Raw genomic sequence first — 26307 nt, forward strand, 5'->3', positions numbered from 1 at the left:
GAAATAAATGGATTAGTCCATCAAATTGCTCATCAAAATTTAGCTGTGTATATCAAATTTCATTCATTTATCACAACGCGATTGAGAGATATTACAAAAAAATGATTTCCATTCCTCCCTCTTCAATGGGTCCCTGTGCCCTTAGGAAGCATTTCCGGACCCATGTTAATATGATTATTTTTACTTAGTTTTGATCATAGAATCGGCCTGTTCAGGGTTGGCAGCTAATTATGAGACACCCTGTATATTATGTTATTACATTTTTTTGTATATTATATTGTATTATGTGTGTTTTATAATATGTATAAGTATTAGTCCAGGCTGTATCGTTGCTCCCGCTAGGAACATGATTCTCATTCGATTTTTTTTCATAATCTTACTAAAAAAATTACCCTTGAAACATATCCGCATGTTGCCAGACGTTACTAATGGTCAAAAATTGTTTAAACAATTTTTTTTAAACAAATTAGTAATTATCAATTTTTTCGCTCGAAATACATTTTTATAGGCTTTTTGGGGTATCCTGAACAAAAATGTTCATATACAACTTTTCTCTAAAATCTACCGTTTTCGAGATATTAACGATTTTTTGTTCGAAAAAAACGCGATTTTAACCATTTTCTTCTCTAAGGATTACGTCAGTAAAGGGGAGCTTACAACAAGGAATTTTAATTACTCTTCAAGTTTTCTTTTAATAATCCGTATTAACTCCAAGTACAAAACCTATTACCTATCTAAAATACCCATTTTCTACTTTTAATGTCATACCACGTAATATTCTAATTCATATTATTAAAATTACCTACTGTACTGTCAGGTAGAAACTAAATATTTTATTTCAATAATAAAAATTCTTTTAATCCAGCCCTGACAATTCCGCTTAATCTGAGAGAGTTAGCACGATTCCGTCTCGCTTGGTCCTCGACCGCCACATTAAAGGCGCCGACACGGACTCTTCGAGCTGTATATTATTAAGCTGTGATAGTACTATTATCCAGTGACGCGTCGTGACATAGAGAATAGGTGAAGGTTTATTGGTTGGTTGGTTGAAGAAAAAAAAAAAAGAGCTCCGCCGGCGAAAATTTTTAAATTTTCAAGGTCAAACGGCTTTAAATGAATCTGGAAATTTTTAGTTGCGTTTGCAATATTACCGAAAAACTGACGTTCGTAAGAAGGATTTTCATTTAGATTTTATAAAAATTAGAAATATTAGTTCGGCTTGTGGACTTCTGCGAACATTAACGCACACCGTACATTCTTGTATGTTCCAAAGAAGCTTTGTGGTTACGACAGCCTCGCGCGACGTTCCCAAAATTGTCAAATCCCTCCTTATTCCATACGCCCGACTTTACATCCACAATTAAACACGGCATACAGAAAAGTTTTTTTAAACAAACACTTCCACACAACCACCTATACTCCGAATACCATTCATTCTGAAACTTCCCAACGTACACATTGTTTTTTGACATCCCCTTTTTTCCATTTCGATACAATAAGGCACAGGTCTCTCGCAATTTAAAGAATCCTCTTTGTCCTCAATTTTCCATCTGGAAAATGGCGTTTCCAATAAAATACATACTGGATCATACATAGGAAATATTTCTACAATTATTATGCAAAAACAAATATTAACAAAGAACCGTTACAATAGTGCACTGGGCGACGCATATCGTATAAACTGTTTAAAGGCACGCGATGGGCGATGACAATGCTGCTTCAATTTCCGCGTCACTCGTTCCCCCACGCCGTAGTTTACTCCCGTGTTGGCCGCCTCGTTGCCATGACAACCGCCGTAAACAACGCTTCGAAGAGAAGGCAAGTTCGATATTAATATCTAGACGCTCCAGATGTGTTTTGTTCTTTTCTAAATGTAAGAGATGAAAAGGCAAAGAGAGATCTAGAGTACCTAGATGTCAATACTGAACTTGCCTACAGACTGATTTCGATCTGCGTCACTTGCGTATATTATAAGTTGTATGGTACGAAATTGATGTTCGCGCTCAACGAAGGCAATGTTTTTTTAGAAGGCGTTCACTGCGCAACTATTCTGTTTGTTCCTACGTATTAAACAAACAAACACAATGAATTTTCAATATAGAATTATACCTAAATTATAAAATTTATATAACATTAAAAATAATTTTAAATTGCACAACCAAACGGAAATTTTAGGTGAAGCGGTGCGTCACTTGCGTCACCTGACGAGCCGCTACTGCAGTATTACCAAAGAACAAGGCTAACTAGATAAAATACCTATATACATTTAAATGACACCACTTAGATAAAATACCTATATAAATTTAAATGACACCACTTACCCGATAAACCTTATTAGCGTTTTACTGAAACGGCGACGTTTATCTCTTAATATTAACTTGTATAGGGAAAATGACCGTTCAACGTCTACTGTTGACAACGGACAGTATGAGAAATTGTTGAGGTATTAAATATATTTAATATTCGTTAAGGTACCGCTCGAGACGCTACTGGACTTAACAAATCTAATCAAGTTAGGGTAAAATTAGCCCCTTAACACTGCTAAATTACAACAAAATTGGGTAAAGGGTATTTAAAATATTTACGAAATAGTATTTTTTTTTATTTAACACCCTGTATCTTGAAAACGAAGCATATGGACTTTTTGTCTTAAAATTACTCAAATAATCTGATGTTGAATTTATTGTACATACTTAATTAACTGTATATTAATACAGGGTGGTCCCGAGGTAATGGGCCGAAATTCATGGGTAGATTCCCGAAGCAAAAATATTGCGATTTAGTCGAACTTACATTAGTCTAAAAGTTGATAGTTAAAGAGATACAGGGTGTTAAATGTAAAATATTATTTTAGTTTATTATTTAATAAATGCAAATATCCATGCAAAATTTTAGGGTTTGGGGTTCTTTGGGTAGAGGAATTGAAATTTGTTCACATTTTGGCTATACTTTGTATAGTCTGTTTAGAAATGAAAGAGAGTAATAAAAGCTTATTATGTATGCAAATCGTAAATAAATGTAGTACTGGTGCTTATATTCAATATTTTTATATTATGTATTATCGGTATAGGATGAGGTGTACTTTTAAAAAAACTTCGGTCGGCTGCGATCGGACTGTACTAAATTGTAGCAGGTAGCTAAAATTTAATCCCCGACAATCCGTCTTTGTCTATGCCGCTTCAATTTCTCGGTCCATTTCTCTTATAAGTAAACAATATAAAAACAGCATTTCAAAACATGAGGCTACTTTAAGCATCATAACCGGGTTAAGAGGGTTTTTAGTAATTCAAATAAAATTATTCAATATTATTATCAAAATATTTATTTAAATTTAATGAATAGACTTTTATTCCACACAAAAATATATGTATTTTGAAAATTCAAATTATGGTGAGTAAATGTAGTGTTGTATAAATGTACAATAAAGAAAATAAAAAAGTAGGTATATTAAAATTCATCCTCTGAATATTCTGATGAATTATCTTCGTCTCCTAGATTGATAACGATAGGTTCCACAGTAACGTCAATTAAATTATCGAGTTCCCACATTTTCTCCTCTTCTTTTTGTACATGATGTATACATCTTTGCCAGTTATCTGCAGTTACTCGTTCCAAGGAATTTTTTAACAAAATTTTCACGTCACTTAATTTAAACGTCGTATTATTTCGCGCTACATCTCCTTTTACCTGCGCCCAGACTAATTCGATTGGGTTAAGTTCACAGTGATAAGGTGGTAACCGTAGTACCGTTATTTGGCGATTTGTTGCCATTTCATCGATAACATATTTTTTCTGATCTTTATTAAGATTGACAAGTGTCAAAAGTTCCTTTTTCACCATATTTGTTTCAAAAGAAATGTTTTTTCCGGATAACCATTGAATTATATCGGCTTTCCTCCAAGCAGTCGTAGGCGTCCGCTCGGTCTGCCGTGAATGGTAACTGGCATTATCCATGACAATTACAGACCCCGGAGGAATAAGATCCAACATCTGTGTAAAATACTCTTCGAAAACATCTGCGTTCATGTCTTCGTGATAGTCACCTGTATTTTTAGATTCAAATAAAAGTAAACCGCCATCTACAAAACCACTGGCACTACCTATATGTGTCACTATTAATCTTCGCCCTTTACCTGAAGGTGCCTTGAACCCTGTTGAAAGTCCATCCAAAAATGCTTGTCGAAAACTTTTTACATTTTTATCTTGCCATACTTTTGTTACAGTATATCCCTCGTTGACCCAAGTTTCGTCTAGATAATAAATATTCCTCCCTTCGTCACGGAATTTTCTAATTGATCTTAAGTAGGATCTTCGCCAACAAATAATTTCATCTTTATCGATAAGAACTGACTTCCTGTTCTGCTTTTCCCAGCAAAAATTCAACTCTCGTAAGACGGCCCATAATTTGCTTCTACTGATTTTTGGCAAATCGTTGTCCTCTGAAAGTTCACTTAAAATTTTGTTTAGCGTTGGTATTTCTTTTTTAAAATAAAATGAGTGTACTATTCTGCGAATGACATTTTTGAAGAAATCATCTATAACGACTTTTGACCTCCCTGTAGATGATTTTGGGGGATTTACAGTATCTTGTTCATTTTTAGTTTCCTTTAAAAGTCTGTAGATAGTCGATTTTCCAATCCCTGTCATTTTTGTTAGCATTAGTGTTACCCGATAATTACCTGAAACGAAATATTACCACGTTCATGGCCGGTTCTTATCTCGGGGTTTTATTACTCTCTTTCATTTCCAAAGAGACTATAGAGGGGCGTCAGCTGCCGTAGATTGAATGTGTTGAAAACGACATAACTTTTTTGTACTTTAAGGTATCTCATCTTTGGTATCAAATTCTTATTTTCCAACTTTTTTTACACAAAAAAGGTAAACTTTATGAAAGTTGAAATTTTTTAGTAGGTACGGTTATCATGCAATTCTAATAAATAGAGCGACAAAATTTTTTGCAAATTTTCTTTTTTTTTCACCGACTTGGAAATTTTTTTTTCAGCTAAGCCATTGCATGGACCAGATAGCTTGTTTATTCAACTTCAATTTCCTTTTTTTTTTAAATTTCGATACGGCCGTTTTTCATCGAAATATAGGACTTTCAATGGAAATGGTCGTACAGGGGCAGTTTTGAAAACTGTAATAAATTTCCTGTAACATGTTGCCGCAACTTTTCCGAAAAAATATTTTTTTTTATCTTTTACACGAATTTTATAAAACAGGAAAAAGTAATTTATGGTTTTTTAGAAAATTGACGGCTAAATTAGAAATATTCATGAAATGACTAATGTTAAGCATGACTTTTACAGTTTGATATACCCAGAAGAAGGTGAGGTTTCATCTCGATCTAGCGAACCGTTTCTTTGTTTTAAACAATCAAACTTTTGAAAAAAATAAAAAATTTCGACCGAAAGATCTAAAAACTAGAATCTTAGAACTTCAAAATGCTTTTTTTAAATTCCCGATACCGCCATTTTTCACCTAAATACACTGTCAAAAATTACGGAAAAATTTCGGAAATTCTTTTAAGCCTTTACTTTTTACATTAGTTTACTATTATCTCTAAAAAAATCGACCCCCACTTAAATTTACACCTTGTGTATTATCAATCTTACTAGTAAGTAGAAATTAAAAAATGTCAGGCCAAATATTGTCGAAACTCCGTCGATACATTATTCTTATCCTTGGACTTTAATCGCCCTTACACTACAGAAATAGCAGGAGAGACATAAAAAATGTAATTCTGCCTAAGAAATATGATCTTACACATGCCTTTTTTGCGCGATGTAGGCAGTAACACAACAGGATGAGGGTAATAAGTGAAATTGGACCTTATTTACGCAGTCGAGCAAAACACCATCACGATGATAGATCGTCTGATTAATTAATGAGCATTTTAGCAGTAAACGCAATAAAGTGGAATTGCAAAACAAACAGCTGGTATATTAAAGTGCTTATAGAAATTAATTGTTGATAAGCGGTAATGAATATAACTGGGGCATATTGACTCGATAATAAACGTACAGGACGTCTCAGTTAAATGAAAATACGTTCACATTAAAGAAAGGTAATAGTAATAGTATTCCAGTGTTACTGCCACAATAGTCGTTGATTTATAAGTTTAAGTATACTGACAGTCTTCTCTACTGAAGTAAAAAATGTTTGCACGTCTTTTAAAACTACTTCAAATTGATGCTAATTCCCCTTTAATAATCACTAAAATTTACAGTGACAATTTAAATATTACGTAATTTCGTATGGATGTACAGAGTGTAACCCTGAATGAGGGTCATATTTATATGGAGGTTAGTATCAGTGCATGCACAATTGGGAATTGGGCTGTGCATTGTTGTCAAATCTCATAATTTAAAGGAAAGGTTATTAAAAAGCAAATTTTAACATCACCCCCCGTGGGAGACTGCTTCTTAGCGCGTTACTTTTGTTGAAATAAACTATGGAATAGTTTAACAACTAATCTAACAGAAAACTCAAGCAGTAATCAGCAATGATAACTGATATACACAGAAATAAGTAAATAATCTGTTTACTCACCTGATTTTTACAGCATATGACGTTTGAAATTTTGTGGCTAATCTTCGAGTACTGGTATCCTCTATCCATGGCGTTTAAAATCTCTGGTTCCAAATTTGTCATTCTCTTATTGTTAGTTTGTTCATACAAAAAGTTGAAAATTAAATCAAAGATACACTGTAACGTTACTAAACACTGAAATAAATCACTTTATAGGATATACACTTGCACCACACAAAGGCACTTATCGGTTTACGAACACCCTCTCGTAAACCGATAAAGTCGAAAACTAAAATCAAAATGTAATAAACAATTTGCAGTTGCCGCCTATCAAAGACGGTATGGCATTTCAGTAGCACAGCTGTGGCTAACCTCGGTTCCCTTCGGAAGCATTTGGAACATGATGGTATTCTGCTTAAATTTAAACTATGACAGTGACAATGGTACTGTTGAACTAAATTAGGTCAATATCATTGGTCGTTGACACTGAGATTCACAAATTAAATACACATATACTTAAAAAAAATTGTAACACGTAATTGTTTGTAAAAACTTGAAACGATTTTAAAAAATTATTGCAGATTTTTTGAGGGGGCTCTTAAAACATGATAAACTAACACATATTTTCACAAGAGACACGGAAAAAAATATTGTTTTTTTTTGGGCCACCCTAGTATTCATATGAATTCGTCGTAGAAAAAAAATAGAGAAAACGGTCCGGGTAAATATAATTCACTATCTTATTTCGGGACCCCTGGCGCGGAATTATAAATAATGAGATAAATCTTCGCAATAGTCTTGACTCCCTCGTGTTACACATGTGGTTATATTTAAACAGTTCAGTGCCGTGTCAAATGCTTGATAACTGTTTTGAGTGATTCTCAGTGTTGTTTTCAATCCATGCTTGCCGTCGGGCCGTTGTTATAAAACATGTGAGCTGGAGCAAAGCTAGGAATATATGTATACAGTGCTCGTATGATCGAGGTAATTTCTTCTTTCGTTTTCTCTATACACTTCAGTGGTTTTTTCTAAAGTTATCCCACTTCTGATCCAATGACTTGATTTCATTGTAATTTTTTTTAAATAACGTGATTTTAAAAATTTTCTTCCGATTGTTATTTGTTAAATCAAAAAGAATTTTCAAAGTCCTTGGGCTCGGTCAAGCAAAAAGTTGAAGGGACCGTTACATACCATATTATACCATTGTTTTTATAGATACATACTTTAGTTGAATAGCCCGGTTACGTGCTTATTAAAACATTAATTAATTCTGTAGATAACTTATAATTACTGGTTATTTTTAAAGTTTTTATTGCCGTCAGTCAGTGTGCTAGTCAAACGTACTCGATGTGTACCTACTAAAAGTGAACTAATAGTCCAATTAACTAAGCCTTTAAATCGAAATTTTGCCAACTTGGCTGGATTTTTGATATGAGTTAGTTTAAGGTATATTATAACAATAAGTGAGAGTAATTTTTTGTTCAACCCCCGGCCAAGGGTGGAAAAAGATAAAACAAAGGGCTTTTTCAAGATAACTCAAAAAGGGTAAGAGCTAGAAAAAAAAGTTTTTCATGAAAGTTGTAAAGCAGACAATTCTACATAAAAATGGCCTCTTAACTTTTTCTTGTACTATTACAATTAACAGAGTTAGGGAGGCTAGAAGTTAAGGGAAGATTTCAGAAATTTAAAAAAAATCATAACAAACAGAAAAATGATTGAATTTTGTAATTTTTTTTTTCAATCTGCTCTAAAATATGTAACTTTTCTTTTCAGAGAAATAGATATATTTTTTAATTTTTAATAAGAAAGTTATAACAAAAAATCAAATTTTTAATCGTTAATTTTAATGATTTAACAAAATTAAATTTCTGAAATCTTCCCTTAACTTCTAGCCTCCCTAACTCTGTTAATTGTAATAGTACAAGAAAAAGTTAAGAGGCCATTTTTATGTAGAATTGTCTGCTTTACAACTTTCATGAAAAACTTTTTTTTCTAGCTCTTACCCTTTTTGAGTTATCTTGAAAAAGCCCTTTGTTTTATCTTTTTCCACCCTTGGCCGGGGGTTGAACAAAAAATTACTCTCACTTATTGTTATAATATACCTTAAACTAACTCATATCAAAAATTCAGCCAAGTTGACAAAATTTCGATTTAAAAGCTTAGTTAATTGGACTATAAACCAGTCAAAGAAAAGGAAGGATCAGGAATTTTCGGCAAATTTTATTAAATTGGGCCTAGTGTAAGTAAAAATTGCTATAACTTTGCTGCAAGTCAGATTTTCTGTCTATAGAGTGCATTTACCATGAACTAGATATTATATGTACAGGGTGTTTTTAAATAAAGTAGCAAAAATGATACCAGTGAATGTAGAGCCAAAAATAAGAGGATTGAATTAAAAATACCTTATATGAAAGTTGCACCCCTGAGGTGATATAGCCTCTTAAAGGAGGGGATTGAAATTCACATTTTAATTTTTTTCTTTAACAGGAATGCTACAGACACGAAACTTGGTATGAGCATCCTGCTAATAAAGAGACAACTTTTCAATACTTGTTCGATCATTGGCGTATTTTATAAAGGAGTGAAACAGTCAATCCCACTGCAATATTTTATTAGAAATTTTTTATATGAGGCAAATTATTTATTTAAAAATATTTATTGAGAAGACTGATTTATTGCGCAACTTTTTCACCTCTAGATGCGTCATCGTTCACTAAAGGGGTAATTGCGAAAATTTGTAAAAATAAAGTAGGCGGATGAAATAAATTGTTATTTATCATATTAATAAATTGACACTTTCTGTCAACCGATAATTAGTACCAATTGATTAATTTATTATCAGGATAATTATGGCAAATAATATTTATACCAATGACGAATATGCCGACATGCTGTAAGTGTTTTTCGAATCCAGAAAAAATAGTAACGCTGCAGTAGATTCTTCATAGACAAACATTGGCCTCGGTGGAAAGAAGGCTTCGCAAAACTGGTAAAATTCAGCCCAATCATGAGGGTGCCGGAAGAAGGCATAATGTCCGAACTGTTGAAACTAGGAAGCTATACTGGAACATCTAGAACAAGACTGTGGTACAAGCACAAGACAGGTGTCCAGGCAACTGCAAGTTTATCACAGTCTTGTGTGGAATGTAGCTCATGAAAATCTTTTATACCCTTTTCACCATCAACCCGTACAAGAATTGAATGACCTTGATGTACCTAACCGCGTGGATTTTTGTCAATGGTACATTAATATTTCCAGGCATGACTTATATTTCCTAATGAATATACTTTTCACCGATGAAGCAAATTTTCCTAGAGTAGGTGCAGTAAACCTTCATAATGTTCATTCATGGTCGGAAGAAAATACTCATGAAATATTTGTTTTAATAATATAATAATTTCAGTTTAAACGTTTGGATGGGAATTGTAGGAAATACTCTAGTAGGTGCTTTTATTCTTCCACACAGACTTGGAGCGGCCGAATATCTTTTTTTGAACGAAAATTTTCCAATATTACTTGAGGATGTACCCCTCGCTACACGTCAGGTGATGTGGTATATGCACCATGATGGGGCGCCTGCACATAGTATACTTGCCGTTAGAGAATGGTTAAATTTAAATTATCCGATTCGCTGGATTGGTCTTGATGCCTCTGTTTGTTGGCCTGCACCTTCACCTGACCTAACGCCTATGGATTTCTTTTTGTGGGGACACATAAAAAGTATTGTTTATGCCACTCCTTGTGCCTCCTTAGAAAAACTACATTAAAGAATATTTCAGGGAGCAGATGACCTTCGCAATAACCAAGAACTGTTTGTGCGAGTGCGTTACAACTTCAACAGACGTATTAAGTTATGCTTGCAGCAAAATGGAAATTATTTCGAGAATATTCTTTATATTTAATTTTGCATTTCTTGTTTTTCGTTTGTATTAAATTTTATTTCAGATAAATAACTTTACCTAATACATGTCCCATAGTCATAAGGTATCAAACATTTTTCATTAATTAATAGCAAATTTTTCTTAATGTTATTATTAAATTACCAGTTTATTGACAGAAAGTGTCAATTTATTATTATGATAAATAACAATTTATTTGTTATGACATCCACCAACTTTATTTTTACAAATTTTCGCTTTAGTGAACGATGACGTTTCTAATTTTTTTACTAGAAAACTATCGGGTTTATAGAAAAATTACAAGAGGTAAAAAAGTTGCGCAATAAATATTTTTAAATAAATAATTTGCTTCATATAAAAAATTTGTAATAAAATATTGCAATGGGATTGACTGTTTCACTCCTTTATAAAATACGCCAATGATCGAAAAAATATTGAAAAGTTGTCTTTTTATTAGTAGGATGCTCATACCAAGTTTCGTGTCTCTAGCATTCCCCATGTTAAAGAAATAAATTAAAATGTGAATTTCAATCCCTTCCTTTAAGAGGGATATATCACCTCAGGGGTGCCACTTTCATATAAGGTATTTTTACTTCAATCCTCTTATTTTTGGTTCTACATTCACTGGTACCATTTTTGCTATTTCATTTAAAAACACCTTGTATATACATAGAATTAATATATCTACACATTTTTAATGGAATTTTTTGTTCTCTAGTCTCTACATATTATTTTTATAATCTTCGTAGACCAGAAATTCGTCGATTGTCCCTTCTGCCATTCATCTGAATATAATAAAAACCTAATCAATTTTTCAAAATTTTTAACTTAACCATACTTTCAGTGAAGCAACCACACATAAATATAGTTAAAATCATTTTAACTTCAAACGGGAATACGGTCCGATAGAAGAAAATGGGTAAGGAATCGAGTATAGGTTGAATTAACTGTAGTGCGCTACAGTCGTAGATCTGTTTTAGACAACAAACTGTTAACGAACATCTCTTTGTCGCATTGCTGGATACCTACAAAATATATATGGCTGTTAACGCTATTAAATTGTATTGGGTACACTATAAACTTAATGGACTAAAATATTTTTGTATAATTTATAAGAAAATTATTTTCAAAGTTTGATATCTCGAAAACGGTTAAGTTTAGGTACAGGGTGTCCCAAAGTTCGCGTTTCGGGCCCATAATAAACAAACGAAAATCGATAGGAAAAATCTGTTGGGATGGCGTGAATCAAGACTCGCTAATGTCCGTTTTGCAATTGAATAACATTTTTTTCAAAATTCGGAAAATAAAAAAATGACGTCAGTAACTTTTTTTTTGCCACGAACATACCCATTTTTTATGATAACTAAAATTATCTATTTTTATGAACATTTTTTGCGCAGAAATTTATCTCTTTATCTCTTCGCCTTAAAAAGTTGCAATAACAAACATAAAACATACAAAAATGTATGGGAATTAGTCATGATTTAATCAACATTGCTGTGAAAACAATGGCTGAAACTACTGTCACAAGTTTGTTTACATATTAGTTTCTGTCAAACGCTATCTCCTACATGATAAACAAACTAGTAAGTGTAGTAAATTAAAAAATGTTAACAACCAATGAAAAAATTCACGATTTTATTTTATGGTGAATGTCAAAAAAATGCCAGAAGAGTTTCTAACTTATATCATGAGAGATATCAAGAGCGTCAAGCTGTTAACCCAAAAATATTTGCTAGATTAGAAGGATTTTTGCATGCTAACAAAAATGCATTTTCATCAAGAAAAGAGAAAGTAATTTCAAAATCAGTGTGTACAATATTTTGAGAAAAATCCTAGAAATTCTATACGATAGGCCACTTTTACATTAAATTTAAAAAGAAGCTTTATGCAAAGAATTTTGCTCCAATGGTTACCGTGACTATAGCATAGGCTGAATAAATTGGAGCACTTATCTGACATATATGCTGAAAAAAGACTTAATTATGTGGCCCAAATAATGGTTAATTTGGAAATAGATAATAGACTCTTACAATATATTCTTTGGACTGATGAGAGTCCTTTTATAAGTAACGGCAAGCCAAATAAAAGAAACGAACATTACTGAGCCACTGAAAATCCACACTATGTTAATCCCATTCAAAATCAGGGCCATTATGGAATAAACGTTTGCTGTGGCATACTTTTATGAAAATTTATTGAACGATAATAGCTATTTACAGTTTTTGCAAGAGGAGCCTCCAGCACTGCTTGAACATGTGCCGCTGCAGCTCAGGTTGAATATGTGGTTGCAACACGATGGTGCTCCTCCACGTAAAGCTAAACGAGTTACAAACTATTTAAAAAATACTTTCCGAACTAAGTGGATTAGAATTAATGGGGCTTTAGAATGGGTTTCAAAGTCTGCAGACTTAACGCCCCTAGACTGTTTTTTTATGGGGAACATTAAAAAATCAAGTATATGAGACACCCACGAGAACATGGAGCATTTAAAGCAATATATTCGACATGTTTGTGAGAATCTTTCAAGAGAAACGTTGTTTAAAGCTACAAGAGAATAAGTTAGCAAAAGGTTGTTTGAAGTAGGAGGCATGCATATCGAAATTTTTTTAAAGTAATTATCATAATTTTATATTTTGTTTTGTGTTTACTTATTAGTTATTGTTATATTTATTAGTTACAATTAAAATTGTTTAATATTTTATATATTTGGTTATCCTATTTAACCGTCATTAAGCGTACCTATTGTTCTATTTTTCTTCATGGAGTGACCTTTTTTTAAGAAAAACATAGCAACTAATATGTAAACAAAGTGACAGGAGTTACAGCGATTGTTTTTGCCAATAAAGTTGATTAAGTCATGACTAATTCCAATAAAATGGGACACATTTCTGTATAATGTTTGTTATTGTAACTTTTTAAGGAGAAGAGATAGAGAGAACAGTTCACACAAACAATGTTTATAAAAAAATAGATAATTTCAGTTATCATAAATAATGGGTATCTTCCTGCAAAAAAGTTTTATTTTCAGAATTCTGGAAAAAAATGTTTTTCAATTACAAAACGGACCTTAGCTAGTCTGTATTCACGCCATCTAAATAGATTTTTACTGTCGTTTTTCGTTTGTTTGTTATGGGCCCGAGACTCGAACTTTGGGACACCCTGTACATGATGTGCTATATGAATTTTGTTTAGAATTTCGAGAATAATTGAAATATGGGTATACAGGGTATTCCATTAAAAAAAGGCAACTTTGCTTCGTCATGACTTTTTGACTGATCCTGTATACTTAATTTTTATTTATTGTCTTAGATTTCAGAAACCCTAAAACGTTTGTGTCTTATGATTTTTCGATAGCTATCTTACTTTAGCAGATAATCTACCCATACATATCAGCGACCCTGCATTTATTTTGGAAATACATTCCATTTATTTCGCATATTTTAGATTGGCTGTGACAGGTAAGTAACAATCAATATGACAACTGTCACAGGTTTTTAATTGTCAAATTTATTTAATTCCTTGAGGGTCGCTACTTTAAGGCCCGGTACTTTAAGGCTCGATTAACTAATCAGATGAGACTGTGATTATACTTATATCATTATACGTACAGTCTAATCGCCTGATCAGTTAATCTTTAAACGAGACCGGTAACAACAAAGGAAAATTGTATGCATAGAGTAAGGCAAGCCTTTGAGTATCTATCACCGGATAGGATTCTATTAGATCAGCGACCCACAAGGAACTAATCCGTCTTGAAGTTTATTAAAATAAATTTGACAATTAAAAACCTGTGACAGTTGTCATGTTGATTTTTGCTTACCTGTCACAGTCAACCTAAAATGTGCGAAATAAATGGAAACATCATTTTAAGAAAAGGGAAATGTTTATTCGAAAATAAAATGGAAACCACTGGGTTTAGGTATAGGGAAACTTTAACAAAGTTACACTTAATTTTAGTGCAGAATGCGAATACGTTAAAAAAATAGGGGTTTCCATTTAAAAATTTCGAGTTTTCCACATCTTCATATTCGATCAATTTTTTTTGACCACCCTGTATAAAAACTGGAAAATTTTCATGTCAAATTCGATAAATTAAGTCTCTACAAAATGTCCAATTTTCACAAAAAATAAACCTATGTGTCGAAATACTAAATTTTGTTGACAATCTACATCTGTCAATTTTTGCTTAAAAATTAAAATATCTCGGAAACGGTCAGTCCTAACTATGTAGTGTGCCATGCCATGTGTTTTCAACTTAAAAATAGATGCTCTTTCCAAAAATGCAATAATATACAGGGGGTTCCATTTAAAATAAGAAAGTTAGTATCGACTTCCGGTATAACCGGAAGTACCATGACCTTGAAAATATTTTAGCTTGATAGGCCCCACGGTCCGTATCACACCATCACAATTTCAAAAAATCCTTCGAGCGGTTTCCCAGATATCCACCGATGTAGTTCGTGGTGGGACACCCTGTATATGAAATAGAAGGAAAACAATAAAGCTTCATAAAACATTTGTTTATAAATAATAATCGTGCGGATATTCTTTACGTTTTATTTTTTCAGGGACCTACTTTATCAGCGATATAAACATTTGCATTAATAAACGATAAGAGATAAAGTCAGATAACGGAATAATTCGAGGGAAGGTACTCCTTTTCCACGATCATAATATTTTGATATAATTGTGTCTAAAAGTGTCAATATGAATTTTTTCGACAACTGTCGTCGAGACGTAAGTCAATTTTTTTTAATATCAGTGTTATCGGCACCACTAACAGCTACGCTTCAGTATTTGCTTTAGGTGTCAACTTGGCTTATAATTGCTTTATAATTTATTTGTTCGTTGTTTTGTTATTGCGAAAAATGTGCGAAGATAAAAAAAATAAGCGGAAAATTCTGTTTATTTTTAAACACCATACTTGTCAAATAAAGTTAAAAAAAAAACAAATATGTTTTTATTTTTCAAGTCGAGTATCTATAACCGTTTTACTTAAGGGTTATTTCGAGCGTTTCCGAAATATTACATTTTATTCCGTTCATGTGAGGTAAATTTCCAGTAAAATCACCGAATAAACATTGACTTTAATAATTTGTCTGTTTAAAGTTAAATAAAATGAATGGGTTCAATTGTTTGTAAAAAAATTATCTCGTAAATGATTAAGATGGCTTAGGAACAGTGTAATTAAAGTCTATACAAGGTAATCCAAATTAGTCCAGAGGTTTTGAGATGACAGTAATTCCGAAGTGCACAATTTTTTGCATATGACAAGTATTTTGCTAGTAGGTGAGGAAAAAATTCGGGAAATGGCCGGAAAACTGCAAAAAAATTATTTCGTGAATAACTTGAAAAGTATTGAGAATTTCAGAAACATGCAAAGGATCAAAGTTGTAGAGCATAAAATTTCTACAAAAAGTTAGCTATTAATTTTTTCGTATACTGCGTTATTTAAGAGATTTAGGGATAAAGTGACGTTTCTTATGCAGATCAGCCAGAAAAACACGTAGGTATGTCAATGCGGCGCTAGACTAAATGCGCTACTACTCTTTCGTTTCAAGATGAAAATCCATGGAACAAAGTTTGTTTGTTTGTTGTTGTTTTCAAACTTTCCTATGTGCTATTTTACAGGAAAATATAATTCCTTCCTTAGGAAAACTGTGTGGGTATAGTTGACAGTCGAACTTTACGTGTTTTTACAAAGTTAATGGGACAACCAATCAACTAAAGCAAAATGGGCAAATGTTTACCAATATAAAACCAACCAAAATGCGATATACAGGCAGTTACAATTTCGCTTCTCACTACAGGGATCTCAAAAACAGTAAGAGATACGAATTAGCTTAAAAGTTGTGTAATCAGGGGACCAACATTATGCCTCTAAAAAATTGAGGCTAACATGATTAGTTTTCGAAATATTTGAAAAAAAAACGAAATGTCGGAAATCCGTTTTTGTTTCATTTCAGCCTTGTTTGAGGTGATATTGAAAAAAGAAGATCACTTTCTCATGGCCTCTCTAGGACCATCATCAACTTCATTTTTTTAAATACGTCCCTGGAAATTTTATTACTTTTTTTGTAAGCCTTCATAACCCCCAATACTGTACTGCCTCAGCCCGAACCAGATTCAGAGGTTTTGTCTCGAAAAAATCTTCAGTGTGTTCGTCCCAAATGTATGTAAATTTTTTATTTAGATTTCTATGTTTATTAAATTTTCGTAAACTCTAAGTGTCGTTAGATCCTGTGAAATCCATCTAGTTATTTAAACTATTACCACCACGCATTAAAATAAAAAATTATTAGAGTTTTATTCCCGTGCCCATAATTATTTCTAGACTTCTCGAGTGCTCAAAATTCAAACAAATTCTGATCTATATTTTTTCAGGATATTCATACAAATACATCTGACATGTTCTTTCACAGTTGCAGTTACAGGTATAATAAATTCCGATAATATTACGCGGATCTTCATTTTCAACCTTTGCCAAAACGAAAATGTTTTTGAACATTTACTGAAATTTTTTAAAGAATAATATTCAGTTGGAATTTTGATTGTTCATATGCATTTTTAAGAATTAATTTGCCATAATAAAATTAAAATTGCAATTTTAATTTTGACGCAACAACTTATCGAGTTATGTATGACCAAGTGATAGTAATAGTTAATAATAATAAATGTTTTATTAAATTTAGATAAATTTGGAACGAATACACTGAAGATGAATTTTTCGAGACAAAACGTCTGAATCTGGTTCGGGCTGAGGCAGTACAGTATCGGAGGTCATGAAAGCTTGCAAAAAATGTCATAAAAGACGAAACGTTACATATAAAAATTGATTATGCTATTCGATAGAGGGCAAAAAGTGGTCATGAGAAAGTGTTCTTCTTTATTCAATATCACCTCAAACAAGACTGAAATGAAACAAAAACGGATTTTCAAAATTTGTTTTTTTTTCCAAATATTTCGAAAACTAATCATGTTAGCCTTGATTTGGTCCCCTGATTACGCAACTTTGCCCCCATTTAAGCTAGTTCGTATCTCTTACCGTTTTCTTTAATTAATCCGTTATTCTTACCGATTATGGCAAAATTTTGCATATGATTTATTTCATTCATATTTTTAGGTTATAAGCACTGGCTCCACTTTTTTTTCTTCCAGCGCGGAGAAAATATCTAAGTATTGTGTCGCAGTATATACCAGGAGGGGCATTTATCTTGAGACAAAATAATATCTCGGTTGGACTCGATTATTTCGAAAAAAGTTTCACAAATTATAGGGCACCGGGGGGGGGGGGTGGTGGTGGTGGTGGTGGTGGTGGTGGTGGTGGTGGTGGTGGTGGGGGGGGGGGGGGTGGGGGGGGGGGTGGTGGTGGTGGTGGCATTGAATGATGTTTTACACCGGAAATTGATTTTTTTAAACGGATTTCGATTGAAAAACGAAAAAAACTTTGTTCTTATTACTTTTTAGATTTAAACCATATGTTGACCATAAAAAACAAAAATAAAACAAGAATCTTGAGACAATGAAGTGCCTTTTTTTTAAATATATAAAAGTTGTAGGGCGAAAAGGGGGCTATCTTAACATGACCTTGAACTTGACTTCGAGATCGTTTGAAGATCAAATACACACTTCAGTCTTCAACAAATCATAAAAGTCTGCAGAAATCTGAAGAAATTCTTCATTTCACCGAAAACTAGCACCCCGAAGGAAATAAAAAACTATTACGTCCATGTCGTTATTCCTGGGTAGTGCTAAAAGTAGTTAATAACACAGCCACACACAAAAAAAGTTGTCTGTAATTTTCATGCTTTTGCCTCCTGATCACAAGTCCGGTGTCAGAATTGAGCTATCACATCACAGGAATTTCCTAACCTCAAAAAACAGTAAAAATTTGCGAAAAAGTGCTAGGAAAAATAAACAATTTGTTTTTCTATATTCAAATGTTCATTTATATGGTTAAGACACCGCCGAACATGAATCCGCGGTCAGAATTGATGGTTCTTTTTCTAAATTCAAAAAGCGGATCAATTAAGTTCAGATATCACGAATTTTCAGAAAGAACAAATTCGCGCCAAATTTGGTATACGGGGGTTTTCGGGGTCGCTGATCACGGATCCGAGATCAATTTTGTAAATTTCAAGATGGCGGATCCAACATGGCCGACCAAATTTTCAAAATATAGCAGATTCGCGCTAAATTTTTATTCCCGAATTTTCTTTGTCCGCTCCCGCACAGAACAATTCTTTTCTCTTATTTACTAGCAAAATACTAGTAATGTACAAAAAATTGTGCACTTCGAAATTAATGCCATCTTTAAATAAGTACAATTTTGACTAGGGCGATTGGACTAAATGTGTATAGGGTACTATAAATAACTACGTATTTTTTTTACCTCATTCATACGGTATGTTATCTTCCTGCTTCGACTTTGACACTATTCTCTTTTGATTATTTGTTTGCGATTTAACTGTAGGTATACTAACCAAAAAAATAAAACGCCTACGTATAAAATTATCAAGTTTTTGGATTTGTTTCAAATCTGGGCGAAAACACATTTTTTTATTTACAATAAAAAAAATATTAAGCTATAATCTCCTCAGATGTGGCTTACATTTATTTTTTTCTGTAAAGTTTGATAGGAAACAGACGAAAATAGGATCTGTGTTATGTTAGGATAGACATAATAACTTGGATATGAGCGTACTTTAATATTAAGTAAATGTTTATATAAGGCGGTTAAAAATAATTTTATGCGCAAACACTGGTTACCAGTTTACATTTAATGGCTACCACTTGAAATATTTCAATCGGGATTTTTCAATAACAAAAGTGACGCTCTATATGTTTTTTTACATAACATAGAGATACTACGCCTATTCTATCAATAGCGGTTTTGCTGAAAAGAACAGATTTGTTTTTTCCTTACTAATTGTAAATAAAGCTGGGTAATATAGGGTGTTCTACAAGATCTATGACAAACTTTGACAGATGGTAGGTTAATTTCAAAATTTTTTTCTTATATGAATATAGGTACGATTCGTTTTTGTTTAGAAGCATTTTAAAAAATATAATTTCATATTTCAGTCAAAGTAGCCTGATAAATAAAAATGATGGTTATGTAATAAATAAATAATTATTATTTGTAACATTTTGTTTATTCATTTGACACACACATTCGAGCCGAGGGTGGACATTTTGAACAATTTTTGCAGTCTTAGGATTTATTAATTTGTTTAATAAAGGTTAAACTTTAAACACAAATAGGTAATAATAATTATTGTTATAGCAACCATTATTTTTATTTAACAGACTACTTTGAAATATGAAATTATATATTTTTTAAATGCTTGTACCACCTGTAAAGTTTGTATATGATATACCTCAGGGATCTATATTTCGACCCCTATATTGTTTTTTACGAAATCTTAGAACCTCAATATTGCCTGCTTTAACAACTTGTGAATTATAGAAAAATTTTTTCTATAATTCTTAGTTTTTTTTTTCAAATTCCGTCGTGAAAACTCGTCTTGTCATATCACATCAGGTGTATTGATGTAATGTGGTACACGGTACTCCTAAACTAGCAAAGAGGTTATGGACACAGATTCATGAACTAAACACAGTACTTTAAAAAATAGTAACGCATACGTTTTATTAGAAAGTAATTAGTAAGTAATTTTATTTATTTTTTATTTTGTACATTTTATTAAACAGCAAAAATAACTGTTTTAAAACATAAATTATAACCAATTATTCCAATTTTTTATACAAATGGTTTAAAAAGGTAGGTAACGGCAAGTAACACTGATAAGCGCACACTTTCAATTGAGGTCAGGAGCTGCCAGTGGCAGCGTAGACAAGAGTTTAATTACATTTTAAACGAATTTTTTTCTGTATTTAATTAATAAACAAAGTGTTTAGTATTGTGGAGAACAAGTTATTTTGTGTAAAAAAGATGTGATTAATCCTTAAAATAACCTGAAAATTTGAATCTAAACTCCACACATTTTTTATGTAAACCTATAATAAATTCTTTTATAAAGACGTTTTATAAAGACGTATCGAGACGTATAAAAGCTGTAAAATCTAATTTTTATGTATCAACTCTATACGCTGAGCTTGGAAAAGGAGATTCGGTTTTAACAAAGACGCGAGTATATTTACCCCGAAAGAGATGTTCATAAAGTGTGAACCGAGAAATTTCTCGACAGTGTTGTTGTTTTGCGCCACCCCTCTTAATCTACCTGACATGTTTACGAACATATACGGTAATTGCTTCTTGTAAGATACTAGTACATTAATTGATTTTGATGCAATAACACACGCCACGCTATGCAACAAGTCAGTGTGAAGAAATACTGTAGCAAGTTTGTCAGTTGAACGTATATTTTCATTTTCAGATGACCAGATACACCAACGCGGACTTTGCCGATGATGACAGTGTTAACAGCGTCACCCTAAACGAAAGTAAGTTGTACTTTTTGAAAGAGATGTTCAGCCACCCCAAGAAAAGTTATTTTAGTCGGCTTTGATATAAACGAATTGGAAAAATGTGCATCAATTTTCTTTAAATATTCACCTGTTTTCCCTTTTAACGTGAATTTACTATAATATACTAGGTTGTTTGTTGGAAATAATCTAAAACAATGGATGACGTCAATATAAATAATATTTTCTTTTGGGACTGTATTGAAGGCTCCATTGCTTACAAATTGTAAGGCGGCCTTCACTACAGGCCGGAAAATAATAATAACTACATCAAGCTTAAAATTGACTCGCATTTATTTAAAGCAATAATTCTTCTTTGTCAAGTAATACATGTAAATGCTTGAGATAATTTATTAAAGTATTAATAAAGAAAAACCTACAGAGGAACTTGATTAAATGATTCACAGTTACATAAAATGACACTAGATTGTTAACATTGTATAACTGAAATAAAAAATATAATATTAATGCTCATTGTTTGTTTTAGGAATCAGTACAAGTGCAACCCACATAAGGTACCATGCGGGTAGCACCATGTGGAAGCCCAGATCCCCTCTAGAGAAAGCGTTACTTCTGTTGGTAGCTGTTTTATTATTCGTGATATTCACGTTGGCTGCTATACTGCATATAGCAGAGCACAAACTCCAAGATGCGAAGGTAAGAAAACGGAAAATATTATAATGTATGTATGTATGTGTCTTATATTCATTTTAAGTCTATTTTCTGTTGCTCGTAAAAGAAGTCTTATCTATAACTTCACAATAATTTATCAGCAGTCGTAGAAACTGATTGTTTAATATCATTGAAATTTTTTTTCACGTGTAAACACTAGGTAGATTTTGTCAAAAAAATTATTGCAGTTTGCTTCCAAAAAATTATCGACAGTAGTCCTGTCTTTGAGGAGAATCTGCTATTAGTAATTCCTTTAATCGAATTATCAACAACATATGTATGTCTGGTTTTCTACCTATGCAGGAATTTATTGTTGTGGTTTTCACACAGGGTGGGGAATGACACTCCAGTATCAAAAACACGCAATTTGTGGAGAGAGCGCAATTAGGGAAACGGTAAAAACAACAAAAATTGGCTGATGATTGAATGTTGTTGATAATGACAGAGAGGGCTATGTTGCCGACTCGTACTTGAAACTGGAGTTGCACATAGTTAGAAACACCACAAATGATTGCTATTTTCCTTTTTTTTTTTTAATATGGTAAATTATTGTGACTATTAAAAGCAAACAGCTGTAATTTCTTTCATTTTGCAAACTTTTGATTTCAGACTACAAATTCCATATAAACTATGTTTAATCAAGTTTAGGATCCATATTGTATAAACCTTTTTGTTTGTGTTTTTTTTATCTATACCGAATAAATGACCAAAATTGACTTCTAGCTTCAATAATGGATCCACTGTGTTTGATGTGGCGCAACTGGCAACTCTCATTATTTAATAAACGACAAATGGCTCTTTTATGCACAAATAAACATATTTTTAGGTTATCCAAGTGGAGACGGATTTCTCTAAGCCTTGCCTCAACGCGAGCTGCGTGCATATAGCCAGTAACATCCTGGAGGCCATGGACTCCTCCTTCGATCCTTGCGAAGACTTCTACTCCTATTCCTGTAATGGTTGGGTGAAAGCAAACCCTATACCTGATGGTAAAAGCACCTGGGGCACCTTCCAGAAGTTAGAACAGCAGAACCAACTGGTGATCAAGCACGTTTTAGGTAAGAATACAAGTCTTAGATTGATCACGGCGGAATTAAAAGCCTTTTCTTTCATTTTACAGAGCAACCAATGGAAACGTTGAAGTCCAAGGCCGAGCAGAAGGCTAAGATGTACTACGAGTCTTGCTTGGACACTAACGACACCGTAGAGACTCTCGGAAATAAACCGATGCTGGATCTGTTGAGGAGGATCGGTGGTTGGAACGTCACGGACAGCGGTTTTAACATACTCACTTGGACTCTGCAGAATATCACCCAGACTGTACAAAACAAGTATAACATTGGTACATTTTTTTTAGTGAAATCAAGAGCAGGGTCTTATATTTTCTGTTCTTAGGTGCCCTTTTCTCTTACGCCGTCAACGAAGACGACAGAAACTCCTCCCGTCACATATTGCAGATAGACCAGAGCGGTCTTACTTTACCGACCAGAGAAAATTATTTGAATAAAACCGAACAGCATGAGAAGGTGCTGAAGGCTTACTTGGAGTACATGACAAAGGTAAAAATAGCACCCAATTGGTAACAGAACTGTATCTTTGTTTGTATTTAGGTCGGGGTTCTGTTGAACGGTGAGGAGAACTCTACCAGAGCCCAAATGAAGGCTGTGATAGAATTCGAGACTAAGCTGGCCAATATCACGACACCCAGCGAGTTGAGGAGGGACGAGGAGTCCATTTACAACCTGATGACTATAGCCGAGTTGCAAGATAGGGCACCATTTGTAAGTAGAGTATAAAAAGTTTGATATCATTATTACCTGTGACAAAAAAGCAATCGTGTATTCAACAGCAATTGATTAATTTACTCTTCGGCCTGTGTCAAAGGCTGCCTTGTAGAAATTTTGTAAAGGCGGCCTTTAATACAGGCCAAGAAGTAGAATTCATTTTCTTTTGAAAATTTTGTTGAATTGGATGAAAAGTTTTCATCGATTCAGTCAATTTGGTTGTCATTAGCTATAAAATTTAAGTTAAATATTCAAATAATTTTTTACTGATTTCTTATTTGTTATTTACTGTTTCAGAATATTTGTTCCACATTTTTTATTATAGACTTAATTAAAATATTTTACATGTATTTCAGCATTTTTTGACTTTCTATCAATTTACAAAAAAAGATGCAAAATATTATGATGTAGATTGTTTAAATTTATTTATTAGATTTGTACATTTCATGTTAATTTTTGACATGCACAATGTTATGGTTTTGATATGCAAGCAGTTTTGTTTATGATGCGACAATAAAATATGTTATGTGCCTTTCATTGTGAATAAATCTTGCGTATTTACACTTTAACAATTTGCTGCTATTTTTGATCATGTTGATACTGTCATCTAGAATGCAGAATAAGACACTATAGTAGGATCGTATTCGATCCAAAGTAGAGCAAAAAGTTGTCGGTCTTTTATCAAAGGAAAATCGTGTCATCACTTTTAGGAGGCGTAAGATGAACCATTTCAAATTTAAAATGAAATTGAATGGAAAATCTGAAATACCGCTGCATACGCACTATGTTCTCGTAGTAGTCGTAGTCGCCTAGGTGCATCGAGTGTACGAAGTGGTCAATTATACGTCAAATACTAACCTGGCGAGCTTGGTCGTAAATCAGAGAGCACCTTCAAAAACCAAGTAAAGAAAGTGGCGTGTACAAAGGAAAAATGTAGTACATGTGTGGAACTTAAAAAACAAATTAGATTTATAATAAATTATATTTAAAATAAATAGTTTATGAGAATAAAGGAATTTTTGTAGGAACAAGGGTGTCAGACGTGAACTGATCCCTGCGTCCCTTCATAATGTATAAAAAAGTTATTCAGTTTCTAAAACCTTTAAAATCGTATTGCACTGGATCCCTTAACAGGCAATTATTTATTGCTTTGCATTGAATATGATCCTACTATAACTATACAATTGCCAATCACTAATATAATTTTAAGAAATTCCAATGAATTACTATAAAAAAAATATATGTTATTTAAGTTTTATTTTTTAATATTTTATATTTTTATAACATATTACATAGAATTTCACCACCTAAGGACACGACCTTATTAAAATTTAGTTAATTATGAAATTATATTTAACTCTTCGGCCTGTATCGAAGGCTGCCTTGCACACATTTTCTCAATGTGGACTTTAGTACAGGCCGAGAAGTAAAATTAATTCTGTTTCGAAAATTTTGTGGTGACTGGACTGAACAAAACATTGTTATCAAGAGCATTTTGAATTATGTCATTATATTCATTATAATATTGAAGTTAAATATTGGTCTAAGAATATTTTGCTTATTCTGGTAAAAACTTATTCGTTGGCAATGAATTAACAGTTACAGAATAGGATAGTTTCTCACTTTTTATTATAACATTTTTCAAAAGATTTTTTTAAAATATTTTGCACATACTTTAGCATTCTTTGATTTTTTGTCGTTTTGAGGAAAAAAAGGTATATGGTATTATAGTGACATAGATTGCTGAAATTTACTTATTAGATTATATAGCAAAATGTTATGGTTCTGATACACAGAGAATTTTGTACATGATTCGACAATAGAATGAGATATTCGCGTTGACGTTTCATTGCGATTAAATCCAGTGTACTGTAGATATATACTTTAGCAATTAGCTATTGCGATAGGCCGTTGTTGGTACTGCCGTTTAGAAAGTAAAGTAAGGCATTAATTACTTGATTGCCTACAAACTTGAAAATTTTACATCTGCCACACCACAGGATAAACAAACAAAAATGGTTGTTTTTTTATTGACTTCATTTTAAATGTATTTTATATTTAACTATTAAAATGGAAACACACCATCGATTTATATTTACTCTTCGTTCTGTATTAAAGGCTGCCTGTAAAAATTGTATCAAGGTGGTCTTCATACAGGCCGAGAAGTAAAGTTTTGAAAATTTTGTAACTCGAATTAAACTGAAATGTTTTTATCAAAAATATTTTAAAATTATCTTATATTGAACCATTCATAAAACTGAAGTTAAAGTTACTCGAACGTTGCCTCGTTACACTGTCAAATGTTCAAAATTTTAATAATTTTTTACACAATAATTGCTACATAGATAATTTATTAATTTATTTAAAAAATCGTTCCTCAGATAGACTGGCGCAAGTTCTTCGAAGACGCCATGAGGATAGTTAACAAAAAAATCACAAGCAAGGAACAGATTGTGGTTTACGCCCCTGAATACCTCGGAAACCTAACCGAGCTAATCAAGGAATACAACAGCACCTCTGAGGGCAAAATGTAAGTTGTTATTTTGCAAACCCGGAACGTTAATTGTTTTTTTGGTGTTGACAGGTCAGTTCTATGTGAGTTACTCATATTAGTATAAAAAAAGTCAGTCTAATCTCATAATATTCTATTTTTTAGAATTTCACAAGATTAGACTATTTTTTTGATTCTAATAATTGGTTTTTTTTAGTGATGTAAAATAGCATGCTATTTAGTTTTGGGTGATATATATCAAAATATATATCATTATATATATCAGATGAATTTTGTTAAAAAAAAACTATATTCAAATTAGTTTTTTTATATTGCTAATGCCTTGCTGATTAATTTGACACCAAATACATGTCATATATATGAACTTTAAGAAAAGTTATCAAGTGATCTTTATTTTTTTTCATATTTAGATTGGAA

The 26307-nt window shown here is 32.5% G+C and overlaps 1 protein-coding gene across 6 annotated transcripts in view; it reads left to right on the forward strand.

Annotated features, from left to right (window-relative positions):
• Positions 1-26307, forward strand: part of LOC108912564 (endothelin-converting enzyme homolog) — a 62008-nt gene that overhangs the window by 16639 nt on the left and 19062 nt on the right. For 2 of the 6 annotated variants that reach the window (XM_018717819.2, XM_018717820.2), the window contains exons 2-8: positions 20835-20901; positions 21410-21579; positions 22421-22652; positions 22715-22936; positions 22990-23153; positions 23205-23375; positions 25760-25908. In XM_018717819.2, the coding sequence (XP_018573335.1) occupies positions 20835-20901; positions 21410-21579; positions 22421-22652; positions 22715-22936; positions 22990-23153; positions 23205-23375; positions 25760-25908 (1175 nt within the window). Of the gene's footprint in view, positions 1-7491; positions 7516-8675; positions 8771-15002; positions 15172-20834; positions 20902-21409; positions 21580-22420; positions 22653-22714; positions 22937-22989; positions 23154-23204; positions 23376-25759; positions 25909-26307 lie in introns of those variants that run through there. The other 4 variants (XM_018717818.2, XM_018717816.2, XM_023455065.1 and 1 more) reach the window with 4 other exon arrangements.

Source organism: Anoplophora glabripennis, unplaced genomic scaffold, assembly GCF_000390285.2.
Source record: "Anoplophora glabripennis isolate ALB-LARVAE unplaced genomic scaffold, Agla_2.0 scaffold524, whole genome shotgun sequence".
In the NCBI taxonomy this organism is placed as follows: Eukaryota; Metazoa; Arthropoda; class Insecta; order Coleoptera; family Cerambycidae; genus Anoplophora; species Anoplophora glabripennis.